At 39.9% G+C, this 19,595-nt stretch overlaps 2 protein-coding genes and 2 non-coding genes across 6 annotated transcripts in view; 3 read left to right on the top strand and 1 right to left on the bottom strand.

Annotated features, from left to right (window-relative positions):
• Window positions 1-12,117, bottom strand: part of Ift80 (intraflagellar transport 80) — a 97,647-nt gene extending 85,530 nt beyond the window's left edge. The window contains exons 1-2 of one of the 2 annotated variants that reach the window (XM_027391769.2): window positions 11,972-12,117; window positions 1,542-1,623 (exon numbers count right to left, since the gene is read on the bottom strand). In XM_027391769.2, coding sequence (XP_027247570.1) covers window positions 1,542-1,578 — 37 coding nt within the window. In that variant the 5' untranslated portion in view covers window positions 1,579-1,623; window positions 11,972-12,117. Of the gene's footprint in view, window positions 1-971; window positions 1,168-1,541; window positions 1,624-11,971 lie in introns of those variants that run through there. The other variant, XM_027391770.2, reaches the window with a different exon arrangement.
• A 391-nt stretch (window positions 12,118-12,508) lies between these two features.
• Smc4 (structural maintenance of chromosomes 4) overlaps window positions 12,509-19,595 on the top strand; it is a 29,781-nt gene continuing 22,694 nt past the window's right edge. The window contains exons 1-5 of one of the 2 annotated variants that reach the window (XM_027391767.2): window positions 12,509-12,647; window positions 13,578-13,715; window positions 14,687-14,865; window positions 15,493-15,684; window positions 17,173-17,349. In XM_027391767.2, the coding sequence (XP_027247568.1) occupies window positions 13,583-13,715; window positions 14,687-14,865; window positions 15,493-15,684; window positions 17,173-17,349 (681 nt within the window). In that variant the 5' untranslated portion in view covers window positions 12,509-12,647; window positions 13,578-13,582. Of the gene's footprint in view, window positions 12,648-13,577; window positions 13,716-14,686; window positions 14,866-15,492; window positions 15,685-17,172; window positions 17,350-19,595 lie in introns of those variants that run through there. The other variant, XM_035451001.1, reaches the window with a different exon arrangement.
• Window positions 17,453-17,530, top strand: Mir15b (microRNA mir-15b). Its single transcript, NR_105134.1, has one exon. It is a non-coding gene; the product is annotated as a microRNA mir-15b (primary transcript).
• Window positions 17,590-17,684, top strand: Mir16-2 (microRNA mir-16-2). Its single transcript, NR_162754.1, has one exon. It is a non-coding gene; the product is annotated as a microRNA mir-16-2 (primary transcript).

Below are 19,595 nucleotides of genomic sequence, written 5' to 3'. Positions count from 1 at the left end.
TGTGTGTGGTGATATATTATTTATGATTTATTGAAGCTTGCCTGGGGATTCAGAAAGCAAAGTCAGCCACAAGCTATAGAGAACAGGCAATGGTGATACACACCTTTAATCCCAGCAGCCAGAAGCACGGAGGTGGTGGTACACTCCTCTAATCCTAGGACTCAGGATTAAGAGGTAGACAGATCTCTGTGAGTTCAAGACCACCCAGATCTACACAAGATTGATCCAGTCCTAAAGAGAAACAGCTCACACAAAGATGATCTCAGCACCTTTAGTCCCAGCACTAGAGGGTTATAAAAGATAGGAGCAGGGTCTTCAGTAGTCAGTATCAGGCATTCATTCTCCAGGCACACTGAGGACAGGAAGACACTGAAGTCTCAGAATTCTCCAGCCATGCTGAGAAGTTACAGTCTGAGTTTTGATGGAGGCAGGATCACCTTTCAGTCTGAGGTAGAGTGAGAGATAGTGCCCAGCTGCTATTTATGTCTGTGAGTTCGAGACCATCCTGGTCTACAGAGCAAGTTCCAGGACAGCGAGGTTGTTACATAGAGAAACTTGTCTTGAAAAGCCAAAACTGGGGGGCTTAGAATTTAGTTCCATGGTGGAATATGAGTTTAATATGCTCATGGTGGGCTTGGGTTCAATCCCCATCAACAAAATAAACAAGCAAGCAAGCACGCAAACAAACAAGCCTCAAATAAATTACTAAAACATGATCTTTGAATGCTTCCAGGATGATAAATTCAAACACTCTCACCCCACATTAAGTTTCTTATTCCCTCACAAATCCGCAATAGAGTCCACAGGAAATACCTTGAGATTTGATTGAATTGAAAAGAGTGAGAAGAGGGGGGACTAATTATACCTCCATGAACTCCATTGAAGGGTCTCTCTGACAATAAACAAGAGTTGTATATCGAAGAAAATATTAATAACTGCTGGTTTCCTTTGTGAAGTAATAAAAGACTTACTGTTCAGATAAATTTGTCTTCTATTTTCTCAGGAGTAGAAAGAAATAAAGCAAAACTGAATGAGCACATATGTGTGAGATCGCATTGGCAGATTATTCAGACTTCTTGTTTGCTTTTGTTTTTCCAGACAGGGTTTCTCAGTGTAGCTCTGGCTGTCCTGAAACTCACTTTGTAGACCAGGCTGGCCTTGAACTCAGACATCCATCTGCCTCTGTCTCCGAAGTACTGGGCTTAAAGGTGTGCAATACTACTGGCTGGCCAATTAATATAGATTTTGTTAAAGATTCACTTTAAGATCCTATTAGATTAAATAAAAGATTATTTTTAAATACTTAAGAAGTAGAGTAATAAAAATGTCAGTAAATATTTGAAAGTAAGACTTTGGGCTCGTAGTACATTTTGGGGAAATACCTACAACTTTAGTCTTGATATTTTGAAAACAATTTGTCTATAAAATAACATTCAAGAAATGAAAAGTAACCATTAAGTAGACTAAAAATAGCAGAAGAAAACCTATGACAGTATCATAACAAGTTGAGAGCAGTAAGGTTTACAGTATTAAAAGGATATGCTTTGGTTCTTTTAGGAGAGATATCTTCAGCCTCATGTCTTTAGTTCCAGAAAGATTTTAAATACCACTTGATTGTATCCACTGCAAAGATAAAAAAACAAAACATATAGCAGCATTAATAATTGGGTGCATACACACACACACAGCAAACTGTGCATACACATACATACACAAACATCCTTTGCATCCCAAGGAACACAACAGCACCGTCAATTCCTCTAATATAAATACATGGAAAGAGGAGGAAAACTAGTGGGTATGACAATAAGGCCAAGAATTGATGGCACCCTTGAGTTGAGCACCCAGGGTTCTCTATGACATGCAACAGGCCTACTATTCCAGAACATCACTAAATCAATCTGTTTGAGACTAGAGAGATGGCTCAGCAGTCTAGAGTATGTATTGCTCTTGCAGAAGATCCAAGTTCCCAGCACCTTGTGTTGGTGGCTCACAACCAACTATTACTCCAGGCTCCACAAGATCCCATCACTTCTGAAAACATTTGTACTAATATGCACATACCCCCACAGAAATATACATAATACAAACTAAAAAAGAAATCTTTAAAAAAGAAATCTGAATGGATAAGGAATTCCCAGGGCCAGCAAGATGGCTCAGTGAGAACAGGTACATGTTGCCAAGTCTGACAACCTGAGTTCAATTCCCAGGACCTATGGTAGAAGGAGAGAACCAACTCCTACAAGTTGTCCTCCAACCTCCACATGTATGCCATGGAACATGGCATAAATGCACACATACAATAAATAAATGAATTATTTAAAAAAAAAGAATTTCCAAAGACTGTTCTGAGACCAAATCAAAAGATTTGGCAAACCAGGAAACTCTCAGTCATAGCTCAGTTTTGATCCCACCTAATGAATATATCAGTTAAATTCTAAAACTAAACTACATTTTTAAGTGCCATAAATCTATAATCTACCTGGAAACAATACAGCATTATCTAACCATGTAGCTCAGTCTGGGGCTTACAATCTATTGTGTGTGGGGAAACTGCCTAATGGCTACACCTAACACTGTAAGAACAGCTGATTTACTTAAGGACAAGGTGATCAATTATTTTAGAAGCTATACAAGCTGGGATGAGGGTGCTACTACTTGGAAGAATGAGGCAGGAAGGCTACTTAAACCCATGAACAAGGCCAACTTTTTTTGTGGGCAGTATAATGAAATGCCACTCCCAAAAAATAATTTTTTTAAGTTGAGCAAAATTCAGCATGTAGCTGGGCATTGTGGTACACACCTTTACTCCTAGTACTTGGGAGGCAGAGACAGGTGGGAACTCTGTGAGTTTAAGGCCAGCCTGGTCTACACAGTGAGTTCCAGGACAACCAGAGCTACATAATAGAAAGAACCTGTCCAAAACAAACAAAAAAGAAACAAACAAAACAAACAGCAAAAAAAGCATGTAATTATTAAATGAGATTTAATAAACACTCAAAATAAATCATTAAAGGATCAACATAAAGAAAAACCTATGTTGTCTGAGTCCAATTTACATTTATTCTTTTTGAGCAGTATCACTAGACAATATAGAAAGCAAAAATCAAGTGAGAATATAATTGAAAGGGGTGAAAATCTCTTTACCAGGTCTAAAATTACAGGGAACTACATCAAAGGAGGTGCTGACTAGAGATTTAAAACAACAACAACAAAACATCACTGGGGCTCACTAAGATCATTTCTCATCCCTCTGAATTCAGGAAGTCTTCTGGAAGGCAAGGTGTAAAGCACTCTTCATTTCTCTTTTTGGGTGATTTCTCTTAAACTTTAAAAGTATAAAACCATATGTGGCATAGACTGGAACAAATATGATTTACTTCAGGCACACTTCATAGGTTCAGTTTTGGTACTAAGTGTGGTTATATATTGTTTATGATTTTTGGAGATCAAAATAGCAAAGCAGGCACACTAGTTAGCTATAGAAACAAGGTGGTGGTGGCACACACCTTTAATCCCAAGACTCAGGATGAAAAAGTAGAAGGATCTCTGAGTCCAAGACCACTCTGAACTATCAGAGAGTGAATCAGAGCTCATGCCTTTAATCCTAGGATTTGAGAGGTATAAAAGGTAGAGGCATTCAGTCTGAGAGTTAGTCTCTAGCCACGCTGAGGAAAATATAGCAGTCTGAGTGAATCTGAGGAGCAGTGAAGTCAGGAGCAGTCTGAGGATCCCCCTTTGGTCTGAGCTGAGGGAGAGGTAAGAGTGGCTGGCTGCATTGCTTTTTTGATATTCAGCTTGAAGCTTGAACCCCAATATCAGTCTCTGGGTCTTTTATTTTTTTATGTAACAATTATGGAGTTCTTTAGCTTTCTCAAAACTCCTTCCTCCCTTCCATCAGACACTTCCAAGTAGAATTAATCCCTAAGATCCAGGAAAAAGACCACTGACCCAAATCATCATGGCCACATTAATGAAAGCAAGCAATTAATTAAAGCAAGCTTTTTTATTCATGTACATGGGTTGTCTCCCCCTAAAGGCAGTTCAAGAGTTCATCATTGAACATGGGGAAGATAAGAGCTTTTATAGCTCAGGGATAGGGGTTTCTAAATGGGGGGGGGAGGGGAGTTTGTGGGAAAAATAGGCGGAGTTACAGAAGCAGAACATATCAAGGTTGTCTTAAGTAAGTGGTCATAACAATTGCTATTTTTCTTTCAATTTAGTGGCTGCACCTGAATCTACTGATATTTTAGTTACTGTCTGCACCCCATAGCCCCACAGTCAGCACCTTGCTGCTCAGACTATAGCCTGGCAGGATTCCTACTGGCAACGGCCTGGCCCGAGGTCACCAAATACAGGTTTTAACTAAGTCTCTATTGTTCTGTGTACCAATAAAGACTCGGGAGTGGGATGTTGGGGTAAAAACCTGCTAGATCAGAGAAGCTGAAAAGCAGCCAGCTGAATTTCCTTTTTGGCCAGAGACCCAGCAAGAGAAACATCTCTCCACCTGTCCCAAACAAAAAAGACCGAAAATCCATAAATCCCTCCCTACTCCTTCTTGTGTATCTCTCTGACCATAATCCTGGGTTCTCCATATTGTCCATGGCTAGTTCTTGTCAACTAGTTGCTGGCTCTGCCCACGATCCAAGGTTAATTTTATTGGCACAGTCTTGGGAGTTTCACAGTGCAACTAAATATCCCACAACAAGCAACCTTTTGAAACAAAGGTAGAGTTGCAAAAATAGTCAATACAACTTTTTGAACATAGACATGGTTGTTATTTCCTGAACAGGCAGTACAGAACCATTTGTAGTTAAGGTTACAGATGGGGCACAGCTTGATACTTGAGAAACAGATTTAATCATAAGCAGAAATGAGCCTAGTTTGTCCTTACAATAGATGGCTTTTAAACCTAAGATGAAGGCAGACTGGTTCATCATTAGGAGACAGAAAAGAGGGAATAACACTTTATAAAGACCTGGTTCTTCACATTAATTTAAATTAAAATAAGTACAAAAGAATTACAGAATTCTTGCTACTTCTGGAATTGACAAATCATGGATAAGATACTGACATATTACACTACTACAGCCAGAAAACTAAATGATATTTGAAATGGTGAAATGTAATTATGTCCACAATAATTAGGATACTTCTTCACCAGAAAAAAATCAAAATTAACCTTTACACAGTAAAAGCAGTATGTTTTTGTTAATGGTTCACCAGCCATTCAGAAATCTGGTGCCAAAGAGTCAGAGGAGAGTGACAACCTAATGCAGGGAACATTCTCCCTGGCTCAAAGCAACTTTCCCTACATATTCCATTTAGCTGAAATCATCTGTATGAAGCACATGCACATTTTGATACAGTATTGAATAAGAAAATATAGGAATTAATATCAGTGCATAGCCTATTTGAAGAAGTACAGAATGCTACACTGAGGTTATTTTTATCTGCTCACATGTGATGGTTAATTCCAATAGTCAGCTTGGCTGGAATAAGGAACACCTAGGTCAGTAATGAGGCACTCCTAAATGTGTGCCTGTGAAGATGTTTCATTAGGTTTAGCTGAGGAAGGAAGTCCTACCTGAATGTAGGCTTGTGGCACCTTGTGGCTTGGAACCCATATTGGTTAAAAAAAAAAAAAAAAGTTGGAATGCATTCCTTTATTACATGACTGATCTGACCAACCAACAGTGTCTGGGTAGTGGGGTAGGAAGGCAGTAGAGAATTTCTAGAACACAATGTTAAACTTTACACAAGAAACAGAGAACAACAATAGCAGCACTTTTTTTCCTTTGATGCTGAAAATCATTTACAAGTTGTTGGTCCAGTGTGGGTCACATTTATAAGGCTTGTCAATGAGAAAAAATGTGTTTAGGATAACTTGACAGTACCAGGTAGGGGTGGTGGCACATGCTTGTAATCCCAGCATTTAAAATGTTAAAACAGTAGATAAGTTTTAAACTGATCTAAATTATACAGCAAGACCTCATGTCAAGACAAAAATAAACAAAAAAATCCAACAGTTCAACAACCACCATAGTAAACTCCCAATCTAGCCACTCCACAGCAGCATCATAGTCGAAAGCCATCATCATCCCTGCCTCTACTGTTGCAGGCCAGCCAGAACTGACAATTTTGTCCCCGATCTTTCCCCTTCAGAGCCTTCTAAACACACCAGTCGCAATGCTTTGAAGGTTACCTCAAAACACAAAAGCAGGAGTGACAGGACTAGCAGGCAGTCAGGAAGGGATCAGGCTCTTGGAAAGTCAAGTTTCCATTTTCTTCTAGAGGAATTAAGAATTGAGTACAGGGTGTATGGTTGAAGATATGATATGATCTGACCTGTTTTTTTGTGTTTTGTTTTTTTTGGGGGGTTGGGCTGTTGAGATAGGGTTTCTCTGTGTAACAGCGCTAGCTGTCCTGGAACTAGCTCTGTAGACCAGGCTGGCCTTGACTCACAGAGATCCACTCACCTCTGCCTCCCAAGTGCTGGGATTAAACATGGGCTACCATAACCTGGCTACAATGTTTATATGTTTGTTTTTTTAATTTATTTGCTTCATACTCTAGGTGAGTTTATCTGAACTGAGTTCTATAAAGGTGACTACGTATAGTATGCAAAAAACAATGGGAACAGGGGAAATGAATAGAACTGGGAGCCAGACAACAGATAGGATTTCAATAATCCAGAAGGAAAAGCAAGTATTTAACCTAGAAAGTTCTCCCAATAGTGTCCAGGCCCTTGCTGATCCCAATGATGGTTACTATTACATGTCAACTTGGCTAGACAACAGTATTTTGCATTTTTATTTTTTTTTAACAAACACTAATCAAAATGTTGGAAAGGTACTTTTAACAAGTGATAGCATTTACCATCACCTTTTTAAAAGTTAAACATATTCTTTTGCATATGCAACTGAGCTTAATCCAATCAGTTGATGAAGCCCTTAAGAGCAAGAATAGAAGGGATTTGACTCTAGATTGTAACACAGATCAACATCCTTTGATCCTTTGAACTCAAATGTGCACCATAAACTCTTACTTCATCCTTCAACCCACTAGACATTGTCCTATGGATTTTAGACTTCAGCTTCCACAACCACAAGTAGTAGTTAGGTAGGTAGATAAGAAGTGTGTGTGTGTGTGTGTGTGTGTGTGTGTGTGTGTGTGTTGTTGTTGTTGTTGTTGTTGTTGTTGTTGTTGTTGTTGTTACAAAAGTAGATATGTATGTAAGTGAAAGGAAATAGGATAGTAGCTAGGAAAGACCTTTAAGATAGTATTCACTATGCATAGAGGCAAAATGCAACACAAAAACCACTAGAGAGGGATAGATTGGAAATATATAGAAACAGGGTGACTATGAGAGCATGATCTCCTTTAACATCATTTAATCAAGGATGTTGAACATGGATATGATCTAAGTGTGAAATTACCTCCCCCACAAATGCACACAGAAGCTCGTGTGTTTGAATACCTGGTTCCCAGTTTGTGACACTGAAAGGATAAAGAAACCTTAAGTAGGGTCTTGGTGGAGGACAAAGGCCACTGGAGCAAGTTTTGAGGGTTATAGTCTGGCCCTGCTCCCAGCCCAGCTTTACTTTTCCATGTTCATGCCACCATGGACTGAACCAGTTCTCTGTTGTGATGGCTGCCATGATGGCCAATTAACACACTACAGCCTCTGAACTCCAAGCCAAAAGAAATCTCTTCCCCCTCAAGTTGCTTCTCTGCATTGAGAAACTCTATTTAATATAATGTGATACTTCTATTTTTTAGATTTATGTGTGTTATTTGTATGAATGTTTTGTCTGTACACATTTATGTGCACAATGCGTGTGCCTGGTGCCCACGGAAGTAAGAAGAAGGCACGGATCCCTGAAACTAGAGTTACAGACAGTTATGAACCACCATGTAAATGCTGGGAACTGAACTAGGTCCTCCACAGGAGCAACAAGCACTCTTAACAAGTGCCATCTCTCCAGGGCCAGGTATTTCTATTTTTAAGTAGACTTACAGTTCATAAAGGCATACCCATGGTAAATGGGCAATGAAAAGCATAAAGTATGTCAAGCCTCAAATACAAATAAATTAAATGACAAGATAGGATTTTGGTTTGTTTTTTGTTCAGAATGGCCTCAAACTTGCTATGTAGCAAGGATGATCTTGTACCCCTGATTGTCTTGCCTCTATCATTCTAGTGTTGGGATTACATGCAAGTGCCACCAGGCTAGGCTAATTCCAATTATCTGATCCTATTTTCTCTTGTGAGCTATATTCTCTAGTGCTACTGTTCCTCAATATATCTTTCCATAATTAACACACAGGAATAGAAAACTCAATGAAGTTTCCAGAAAACATCTGTTCTATTTCCTAGATTCTCAGAGGGTTTTGAGGGTTTTTTTTTGGGGGGGGGTATTTTGTTTTGTTTGTTTTGTGGAGATGAGTTCTGTGAATATATCAGTGTGATTAATGTATTACAAAGCTTTGTTAATTCCCTGTGCTAGGGATCTAGCCCAAGATGTCAATCATCTCAGACAAGCACATCAACACTAAGCTACATCCTTCAGGGACTTTTATTACCAACAGAAATAGTCATTCCTATTTCTATTAACAATAACTTTGTACAATATTCTCTACCTATGCATTATTCAAATAAGTTTATTACCCAATATCTAGATGATTTAAAGTTTACAATTACACATTTTTAAAGATTTATTCTTATTTTACATATCAATCCCAGTTCCCTCTCCCTCCCACCCTCCCATTCCCCCCACAAACTCCCCCAACCCACCCTCCAACCACTCCCCAAGAAAAGTGATGCCTTCCATGGGGGATCTACAAAGTCTGTCACATCATTTGGGGCAGGGCCTAGGCCCTCCCCCATATATCTGGGCTGAGAGAGTATCCCTCCATTGGGAATAGGCTCCCAAAGCCCATTTATGCACTAGGAATAAATACTGGTTCCACTGTCAGATGTCCCATAGACTGCCCAGGTCTCCTAACTGGCACCCACATTCAGAGGGCTTGGTTTGGTACAATGCTGGTCCTCAGCTTTACTACTGCTCTCACTTGCTCAGGTCAGCTGTTTCTGTGGGTTTCTCAGAAGCAGGCACCCACAGCTAAGCACTGAGCTATCCTCCTGGAATACAGATGTAGAAAGGGAGAAGGGATGAGCAAAGCAGTCAAGACCATGCTGGAGAAAGATTTACTCTTAAATCTAATTTCAGACTTCTTAAAATCTTTTAGAAGGTACACACAGCACACATTATTGTAATTATGACAACACTCAAGCAGGCTCTTAAAGAACTGCAAATGAAAATTTAAATTCTAATTCCAGTTTTTCTCTGTGAATTCTTCTTTCTATAAGGTAAAAACTTTTCTTCTCTTTTTAACATAGGATCTTTTACATAGTTCAGACTGGCTTTAATCCTAAAATCCTCTTGCCTGAGCCTACCAGAGCTGGAATTACAGACAGGTGCTCCCATTCTGGGGGGAAAAATATTTGTTCTGAGAGGGCATGGTTAAGTTCAATTAAATTTGACTCAGTCATTACATAAACTGATTTATTGAAAACCACTTCTTTCCACATTGCTAAAACTTTCCATATTAACAGGAATCAACCAAATCAGTAAAACTAGTATTTATATTCTTCCTGTTACCTCTTCACTAATTCAAAGATTCACAAAGAGCAGTATTTGTCTGTAAGGGCTTATACTCTTAAACACCAAAACCAAAACAAACAAAAAAAACAAAACAAAAACAAAAGCCAAAAAAGGAATATTCTGTCTAAAATAACTGAATTCTTTATTTTCTATTGCATAGGCACTCCTTCCTCACCTACCACATGAAAGACTGTTTAATAACAATCTAACTAAAGCTATTACTGATCTCTTTTCCTATAAGATAACCCACTCCCACCCCAGCGCTTGTTAGTAACTTTTTTCCTTATCCTCATTCTTCTTTCCCCCCATAGCCCCCCACTGTATAGCCCTGGCTCTAACTGTGTGTACCAGGCTGGTCTAAACTCATAGCAAGCCTTCTGCCTCATCTCCCAAGTGCTCGGATTACAGAAATAGCCACCACATCCAGTTTATAGCTATACTCTTGACTTGCCTTTCAAGATCCTTCATAAGTTACTCTTCCTCAAATTTGGTATGGTATTATTGATACTTAACATACACTTTAAATGTCATCACATAGTAGCATCAATTACAAGCAATTCTATGAGACAGACATTATCTGATGATTTTTATAAATAAACACTCCGAGATACTTTATGAGTAAACTGCCCAATCACATAGCCAAAGTAGGATTTGGGGCTGCTTTCGATTTTTTAATGTATATGTGAGAGCCTGCATGTATGCATGTATGTGTTTGTCTATTACCGTTGGTGTCCAGAAGCGGGTGTCAGGTCCCCTGGATTGGAATTGCAGGCAGGTGTGAACTGCCCATTGTAGATTCTGGAACCAAACCCAAGGCCTCTGCAAGAGTAGCAAGTGTTCCTATTGCAGAATCATCTCTACAGCCTCCCTGTTTCGGATTTGTATTTTTTTAGTAGATTCTGCTCTGACTAGCATATACACCTTTCAATGCAGTCTACCTTTTTATTATATTGATTTTACATGTATGAGTGTCTTATCTGCATGTATGCATGTGTACTACATGCATGGCTTCTGCCTGAGGAGGCCAAAAGAGGGCACTGAATCACCTGGAACTGGAGCTACAGATGGTTATAAGCTGCTACAAGGATGCTGGGAACTGAACCTGGGTCCTCTGCAAGAGCAATAAGTGCTTTTAAGCACTAAACCATCTACCCTGCCCCAGTCTACTTTTTTCATAGTAGGTATCTCTTCCACTCAGTTTTGTAGTGTTTTACAACATCTGGAAATACAAAGGACTCAAGAAGCCCCTAAAGAGAATCCGTTAATCACATTAGTATCCCTGTCAGTCCTCCATACACCACCCCATTCATTGAGCTTTAAGGTGGCATCTGTTTTGTGAAGACCACTTATTTTTCAACTACAAATATAAAGGTACATTATAAGATTAAGCAAATGCTTATTCAAACCACACTGATCTCCAAACCCCAGCAGATTCTTACACTTGGGGGTGTTCTCGTCTACAGCATTTCCTGATAATCACTCAAACTATGTTTTATTCATCTAAGAGTCATAATAAATTTCAGAGCGACAATGTAAATTCACTCATAAAATAGGTTTATTGCTGCTTTAATATATCAGACCCTAAATAGGCAAAGAGATAGAAAGAGGCTAGCAGTTCTAAATTCAAAAGTTGCTGTATGAATATTGAAGGCAGTCAAATCAATCAGTGATTCTTTAACATTGTGTATGTGAGGGGGTGATTCAGATGGCTTTTCAAAATTAAAGGAAAATTAACCCACCAGGAAAACAAAGCACACACCAAAGTTTGTATACAATTTTCGGAGAGTTAGAAACTCAATCCTAACCACCATCATCCTCAAACTCGGGTTAAAAGCCCATTAACGAAACTAAGTTCTCCGGGAATAGGAACTGTCACATCTGTTTAATAATCCTGGTTATTCCTTTACAGGACAATGGACACAAATGCTACTTATGAACTAATTCCACCATAACGGTAACTAGTTAACACCAGCAAATCGTTTCTCCCGTTAGGAGCCCTGTTGGCCAAATAATTATTTTAAATCCAAAACTTTTCATTAGTGCCATTAACACAAACAGTTCAAAAATCACTGCTATTCATATGTGGACCACAAGATTACTCACTAATCCCAGTCGCCTCGCTTTACCGGCAAACTCCACATCCCAGGGTCTACACCCAGAGAGAGCCCTACTGGCTGGAAGAAGATGGAAAATAACTAATCATCCTCAAAGCTCGTGCCTTCAAAGCTAGGGAAGGAAGGTCCCAATGACCACTACGGCTTCCAGGCCCTTTCCTCAAAGGTTCTGGAGGTGAAGAAATTTACCTCAAGTTCCGGGAAAGCGGCGGCGATTGCTCTCAGAGCTAAGAGCAGTTACCAAGTAGCCTCCCGACCTTCCTGTCACCATAGTGATTTCTAAGCGCTAAAAGCGTTCACCCTTCCCTGTTCCCGCGATACTTGCGAGATGCCAGTCACCAGGGCGGGCCCTAGACCCCGCCCCTAAATGAGCCCGCCCTCTCACTGAAGGGTGTCATTGGACAGCGGGGCCCCGCCTACAGATGTGGGCGGGTCCCTACTGGATTTTTTTTTTCCTCTTTATCAAAATTCGCCAGTAAATTCCCCAGTTTTCCAAACGCTGTCGTTCCAACAATGCGGAAGGCTGTAGTTTCCACAGCTCTATTTCTACTAACGACCACAGGAAAGGCGTAAGACTCCTCGCGCTCCCTTCTCGGGCGAAACTTCCCCCTCGCGCCACGGTCCCGGGGGAGAGCCCGCGCATGCGCTCGAACGGCCCGAAGATGGCGGTGGGAATCGCCGCACTTTTTTTCAAATTCGCGGGTCCCAGAAACCATTGCGCGCATTTGTAACGAATTTCCGTTCGAGTTTGGATTTTAGGCGCCATTTTCGAGTGAAGGACCCGGAGCCGAAACACCGGCAGGAGCGAGGAGGGGGGCGACCGTCCCACGGTTTGCAGCCCTGCTCGGAGGAGACCTGCCGACGGGTAAAGTACTTCTTCTCCGGATCAGGTTGTCACACTCCTTCTTCCTGTCCCCCCGGTTGCCGGGAACAGAGGCCTGGAGCCCGAGCGGCCGAGTGCGGCGGCGGCGGCGGCTTGGGGAGCTCCGCTGCCTGTCACCCCTCCCCCTCGGCCGCCGTGCGGGCGGGCGGGCGGCGGCTCGGGCGTCTTCCTGGGGGAGGCTGCGAGCCTGTCTGGGCCAGGGCGCCCCCCCTCCTCCTCCTCCCCGGCCAGTCCGTCACGTCTTCCAAAGGGACCGGGGACTTGGCAGGGTTTAGACTGTTGAGCGGGACTCCGCCCCGGGCCCGGGAGGGATAGACCCCTGCTAGCCCGGAAAGTGACCCATCCGGAGCAGACGCTGCCAGAGCCCCATGTAACAGTGTGCGGCGGGTGACTCCGGCTCCGTCCGGTCAGCTTTTCCGCTGGGGCCGTGAGGGGAAGAGACCTGAACTCCCGGCCGTCCCGGCGTCAGCACCTAAATGGCGGGGAGGGTGACGAGTCCGCCGTCGGGCGCTGCTGCTCCCGAGGGTGGCAGACCCGCAGCTGGCCGAACTCCTCTCTGTAATTGCGAGCGCTAGGCTAGCTGCTCGCCTCGCCAGCCCCGACGGCGTGGGGACTGTCAGCGGATGTCCTTCGCCGGGGAGATGGCTCTGCGGGGCCGGGTGGCTTGAGCCGAGAGGTCCTGGGCGCATTTGCAAGCGCGAGTAGCTTTTCCCGCTTACCTGGGACGTAGGCAAACCCGTCCCTCCCGGTTGCTACCGCGGTGTCAACGGTAGCCACTTTTCTGAGGACCCGCTACCTGCTAACGGGGCTGGGGGAACACGGTGGCTGGTTGGGCGGAGCCCGTCCTGCGGCGGCGGGGCCTCGGCGGCGAGCTGCGGGGCCGACCTGACTCCCGGCTCTCTCCTGCCGCAGCCACCATGCGGCGTAAGGGCACCAAGCCCTCCTCTGTCTGCCGCCAGGAGGAAGGGCCGCCGCCCTCCCCGGACGGCGCCCACAGCGATGGGGACCCGGAGCCACCGGCCGGCGGAGCGGACAGCGCTGCAGCTGCAGGTGAGTGACCGGCCGGGACCCTGGGTGCGTCGGAGGCCTGCGGAGGCCCGCTGGGGTGGCCGGGGCGCAGGCGACAGGTTGACGTCGGAAGGTCAGTGTTGCCAGAAGTGCAGCTCCGGGAAGCCACTCTGCGGTTTTCCCAGGAATTCCATGCAGTTTTGCTGTAACGGTTCTGGAAGGGATGGGGGTGAGCGGGAGACGTGAGTTGTGGATTTCTGTGATGTCTTGGAGTAGTACTGACTGACGCCTTTATCGTACCTCGGCTGAATGGTCAGCCCAGAGTTGTTGAGCGCCTCTCCGCTCCAACCTTACCCTTGGATTGCCTTTCTTTGGTGCAATGCCATTTTTTTACTTTTTAAAGAGTGTCTGTGTTGAGGGGGTATGTGCACATACGTGGAAGTCGTGGACCTGGAGCAATCGTAAGCCGCCCACTGTGGGTGCTAGGAACAGAACGCGAGTCTCCTGCAAGGGGGGAAAAAAAACAAACAGGTGGGCCCCTTAGATTGCCTTCAAAGAGAAAATAGAATTTGAGGGCGTGTAGCATTCCAAGTGTTGGAATTAAGAGCTACTGTGAAACTCTTGTGACCATGTTGCTGAAACTTGTGAGCTTCTTAAGTGCTGAACCATGTAGAGTTGGACTTTCTGTCGTTTGGGTTCCATCTCCTGTTTAATATAGGAAGCAGGGAATCCATTTGTTGCGATATTGACAGGTTTGCTTTATGATGTGTTTTTGACTCCTCTAAGAAATATAGAGAATTTTATGACTGGTGCTATTTCTTTCACGAATTTTGTTGTTCCTGAAACTAAGGTGAAATATTATCCATCGCCATGTTTAGGATATATTTGTGGAAGACAGATTCCTAGTTTTCTAAATACACCCTCCGTTCCATTCTTTAAAACTGGCAGGCAATCGGCCTCCACCTAATTATACCAATGTAGGCTTTCCTCTCTCTGCCTTTCCGTTAACCCAGAGACTCCAGGTGAGGAACTTGATAACAGAAGTTTAGAAGAGATTTTGAATAGTATTCCTCCACCCCCACCTCCTGCAATGGCCAGTGAAGCTGGAGCTCCTCGTCTAATGATAACTCACATTGTAAACCAAAACTTCAAGTCCTATGCTGGAGAGAAAATTCTGGGACCTTTCCATAAGGTATTTGCCCATTTAAAGAACCTGTAATACGTCTTTTTTGCAAAAATATTTCGGTTTTCTAACTATCCTGGCTCTTTACACACACACACACACACACACACACACACACAGCCTGGCTCTTTACACACACACACACACACACACACACACACACACACACACACAGCCGAATAGACAAACATAAATATGTTGCCTATGATTTCAACAACAGGAATTAGTTTTTCTTTATCTGGAATCTTTGATGTATCTTTAGCAATAAGGTTTTCTTGTTGAATAGAATCTTTTTATTAGAAGGAAGTATTTTCCCGTTGGCTGTAAATGTCGGGATTAGAATTTGAATACGGTTTTATTTAAAATGTTGTTAAAGCTTGTGCTAGAGCAGAACATGATGTAAGAAAATCAAAGTGGGTTTTTTAGAGTGAATGCTTTTCCCTCAGCTCACTAGCCCACCCATCTTGGAGTACTTTCCTTTAATTAATAAACTGCTTTTATTTCTAAAGATTAGAAAGAAAACTCAAATTATGTATTTCCTAATAATGAAAGCTTTTAAATGCCTTTAGTTTTTTAAAATTAGTAGAATTAGTGTGACTGTAAATTTAAATTTTTAAAAAATTTATTTTTACACAGCGCTTTTCCTGTATTATTGGGCCAAATGGCAGTGGAAAATCCAATGTTATTGATTCCATGCTTTTTGTGTTTGGCTATCGAGCACAAAAAATAAGGTCTAAAAAGCTGTCAGTATTGATACATAATTCTGATGAACACAAGGATATCCAGAGTTGTACTGTAGAAGTTCATTTTCAAAAGATAATTGATAAGGTAAGAAATTATTTTCTACTTGCAACTTCAAGCAAGAAAAAGAAACATCGTGGCACATTTTGTTTTCATAGATCTGAATTATTTCTTACACTTTTTGTATAATTAAAGCAAAAGAAATATTCCTTCTGTGACCATATTTACTTCAACTCTTTGGAAGAAAATACTGATTTGGGGGATCCCAAGGACTAAATAAGCATTCATTCACTGTAAATACTGGCTTCATTTTTAAGTTATACTTTTTATTGCTTTAGAGTAAACGTTTTAATCTTTAAAATGTAATAATTTACTGATTTTTGCCACCCCCATTATTCCAACATACATTAAATGTGTCATTAGTAGCAGTGTGTATGTGTGTGAGATGAAATGAAAAAAATTTTCTAAGGTTTGAACTACCGTGATGCTTTTTTTTTTTTTTTTCTTTTTTGAAATGATAGGGGGCAGGCTACTGTTTTTGTTTTCTAGAAATAAAATTATAAATAATCACCAGGTTATTTACATGGTTCTGTGGGTGTTTTTTTCTCATCTATTTAGACAGTTAATGATTCAAAAATCAACTGAAAAGAACCTAAAAAGGAATAAAGAAATGCACATAATGAAGTGGTTAGATAATATAGGTGCTGGGGGATTGTTCTCTTTTTTTAGACATAAAGAAATTTAATTTCACAAAAGCATCTATCTTAATCTTGCTTCTTAATTCATTCTGTTGTACTTTTGAGTTAGAAAATAGATTGCCAATAAATCAGATATCCAATGCCTGTTAAGTTTGAGTTGTCTAAAATTGAATATGACCGGGCCTTAAAAATGAATGAGCTTTAATGGTAAAATAGATTCATAATTGATTCCCTTTATCAGGTATATAATTGTGAGATTTTTATGGTTTTACTTTCAATTAATGATGATAGGGATGCTGGGTGCAAAGGGTATCTTGTGTTGTGCCACACATACCTGACTGACAAGCTGTTCTCCCCCACAATACCACCACCAAAAAAAGTTTCCCCTTAATATTTTCCTTAAATTATCTCTTCCTATATAGCTTTTTAACCAGTCAACATGGTTATTAGGTTGAGTAGGGTGGGGTTGTTTTAGAGACGGTGGGACTCTTGTCCACCTTCATTGGCTCTTATTCAAATACAATTTTTGGCTTGTTGAGAGCTAAAGTTTTGTTTACTTGATTTGGCTTTTGGTTTTAGAGAGCTTTGAGAAAGAAACCCAACAACTTGGAGAAGTATCTAATCCCTGCTAAAGCAATTTTTTAAAACTCATTTTAGAGCAATTGTCAATTTTTGTATATATTTAATTCAGGGGAGATAAGGACAAATTATTTTTGTGTGTGTGTGTGTGAATTTGTCAAGAAAAATACAAGAAAAATTTTATGAAATATTTAATCTATTGAATTGGTTTCAGTATAAAAGTAAATGAAATCTGGACCAGACCTGCCTGTAACTTAATACCAACCATTTTCTGGTTTTGTTTTTTCCCTAAAAACAGGAAGGGGATGATTATGAAGTTATTCCTAACAGTAACTTCTATGTATCTAGAACAGCCTACAGAGATAACACTTCTGTCTATCATATAAGTGGGAAGAAGAGGACATTTAAAGATGTTGGAAATCTTCTTAGAAGCCATGGAATTGACTTGGACCATAATCGATTTTTAATATTGCAGGTAAGTTCATAAACACTTCCAAAGTTCTTGGTTTTTAATTTTTGTTTTGTAATAAAGCTAGAAAGAGTGTTCTTCTGTTTGAATCCTGTTATTTTGGAACCTTAAAGTACTATAGCAGCACATCATGGTTTACATACTATAGTCAAGATGCGAATCATTATTTGCTGCTCTAGAAATTTAAGGAAATTCATTCTAAATGATATGGTTATCATCACATGTTCATTTTGTTTGGATATCTGACATACTTGTTCCGCTCTAGCAGCACGTAAATATTGGCGTAGTGAAATAAATATTAAACACCAATATTATTGTGCTGCTTTAGTGTGACAGGCATACAGCAGCTCTCATTTCTGTTTGTATTTCCCTTTACCATTTGAAATAAAATCTTTTAATAGTCTCCCCTTTTTGTTTGTCATTTTTTTCTAACATAAAAACTATATGCTTGATATTTAACAAAAGGAAATTCCCCTGATCACCTAATATAGTACTTTTGACATTAATAATAGTAATAATAATAATAAATGTTTACTCAAGATGGGTCTTGTTTTATTTACAGTAGCCTAATTGCTAAACCAGTAATATTAGTATCGACTCTCAGAGAAGTCTTCTAAAAGAGCATAAAAATTAATGTCTGGTATTAATTTGATATTTTATTAGACCCTGTGGGGTTTTTTGGTTTGTTTTTGTTTTTCCTTTTGGGGCGTGTATGGGTGTAAAAGTATATCCTGCTATTATAACTTGGTACAAGGAAGATTTTTGTCATTTGGAATGGAGAGGTTGGTTGGGGTTTTTTGTTTGTTTTGTTTTGTTTTTGGTTGGTTGGTTAGTGAAATATGGCTTTGTTAGATACTGTGAAATTCCTGTTTTGATTTAAAGGTCTTATTCTCTTGTTCTATCCCAAGTTACTAAGGATAAATAAAATTTAAAGAGAGAGGTTGCATATTATATAGAAGCAACTGCCAATACACTATCATGTGCTACTGATTTTAAAATAAGTTAGGAGTTTTGATTTGATATAAAATGTTTTGTTGTGGTAACTATTACCATTAACAAGTTAGAATTTTTCAAACATTTTAGACTATTCTTCAGGGTTTTTTATTATTATTTTAAGCATATGTCACATAGAAGGCAAGTAAAATTTTCTGGAATAACTTTTAGTACCCCTTAACTATCAAAAATGGTGCATTTACAATATTTCAATAAACCACTGTTACTTAAAAATAAAATTTGAAAAAAAAATCAGTTACAAATAAGATTTGATTGTAAAAATTTGAATTTATATAGATTCAGTCTTAAGCCATTGTGGGTGTTTTTGTTTTGTTTTGTTTTTTAAATTAATTGTACTGTTTTGTGGATTTCTATATTCAAGAATTTGGCTTGATAAACTATAGATTAAAAAGTTGTGTTCCTTTGTAATGCTAAATTTAAGTGGTGGTAACATTTTTGAAGGAAATTATATTCACTTTTTGTTTATTCTTTGCTATTTGCTTAGTTTTATACTGAAATAATCAATCTTGTGCCAGTGCAAAGTAGACTATATTTTAGGTCTTGTAATGTTTTTGTGTGGTTTATTTATATGTAATTCGGTAATAAAGAAAGGTAATAAAGCAATTTCCCAAAGAAATAATAGTAAAGTGTTAAGTTTATATTAAAACATATGCTTCTGATGCACTGAAGATGCTCCTTCAATTTGTCTTCATTATCTGAACCCTTTCTGTGCTCTTAAAGTTTTTACATTTTTGATTGAACTTAGATAAGAACTTTTTAGCAACTTGCCTTTTAGGAAGAAAAGGGAGAAATTGGGCTAGATAAAACTCATAGAATCCTTTTAAATTCCAGGGAAAGTGGAAGTAGTTTCTGTGAGATTTTCTTAGCTTTTTATCAGAATCTTTGACGCTTATACTAATAAGAGATTTAAAGCACATGAAGTAAGATCATAGCTTCTATTTCATTATCCTAATCACTAACATTTGTCTTAAAAACTACCACCTGTGCTTAGGGTGGCTAGAAAATTGAAGACAGTATCATAATATCAGTACAGACTGGACAGTGATACTGATTTTATCACATGTAATATAAATGTAGGAAAAGCAATTTTTTTAAGATTAAGATGCACTGAATTTTAGAAATTTATTTTAAAAACTTACAGCGTTTATGGATTTGTGTTTTTTAAGTAAGCATTTCTAGTATACGGATCAATTTAAAATTTCAATGATCATTCAGATGGTTAAGTCCTATTTCTTACC

The sequence above is a fragment of the Cricetulus griseus genome, assembly GCF_003668045.3.
Source record: "Cricetulus griseus strain 17A/GY chromosome 1 unlocalized genomic scaffold, alternate assembly CriGri-PICRH-1.0 chr1_0, whole genome shotgun sequence".
Taxonomy (NCBI): Eukaryota; Metazoa; Chordata; class Mammalia; order Rodentia; family Cricetidae; genus Cricetulus; species Cricetulus griseus.
Note: the sequence above shows the minus strand (reverse complement) of the source record. Positions and strands in the feature narration are given on the sequence as shown.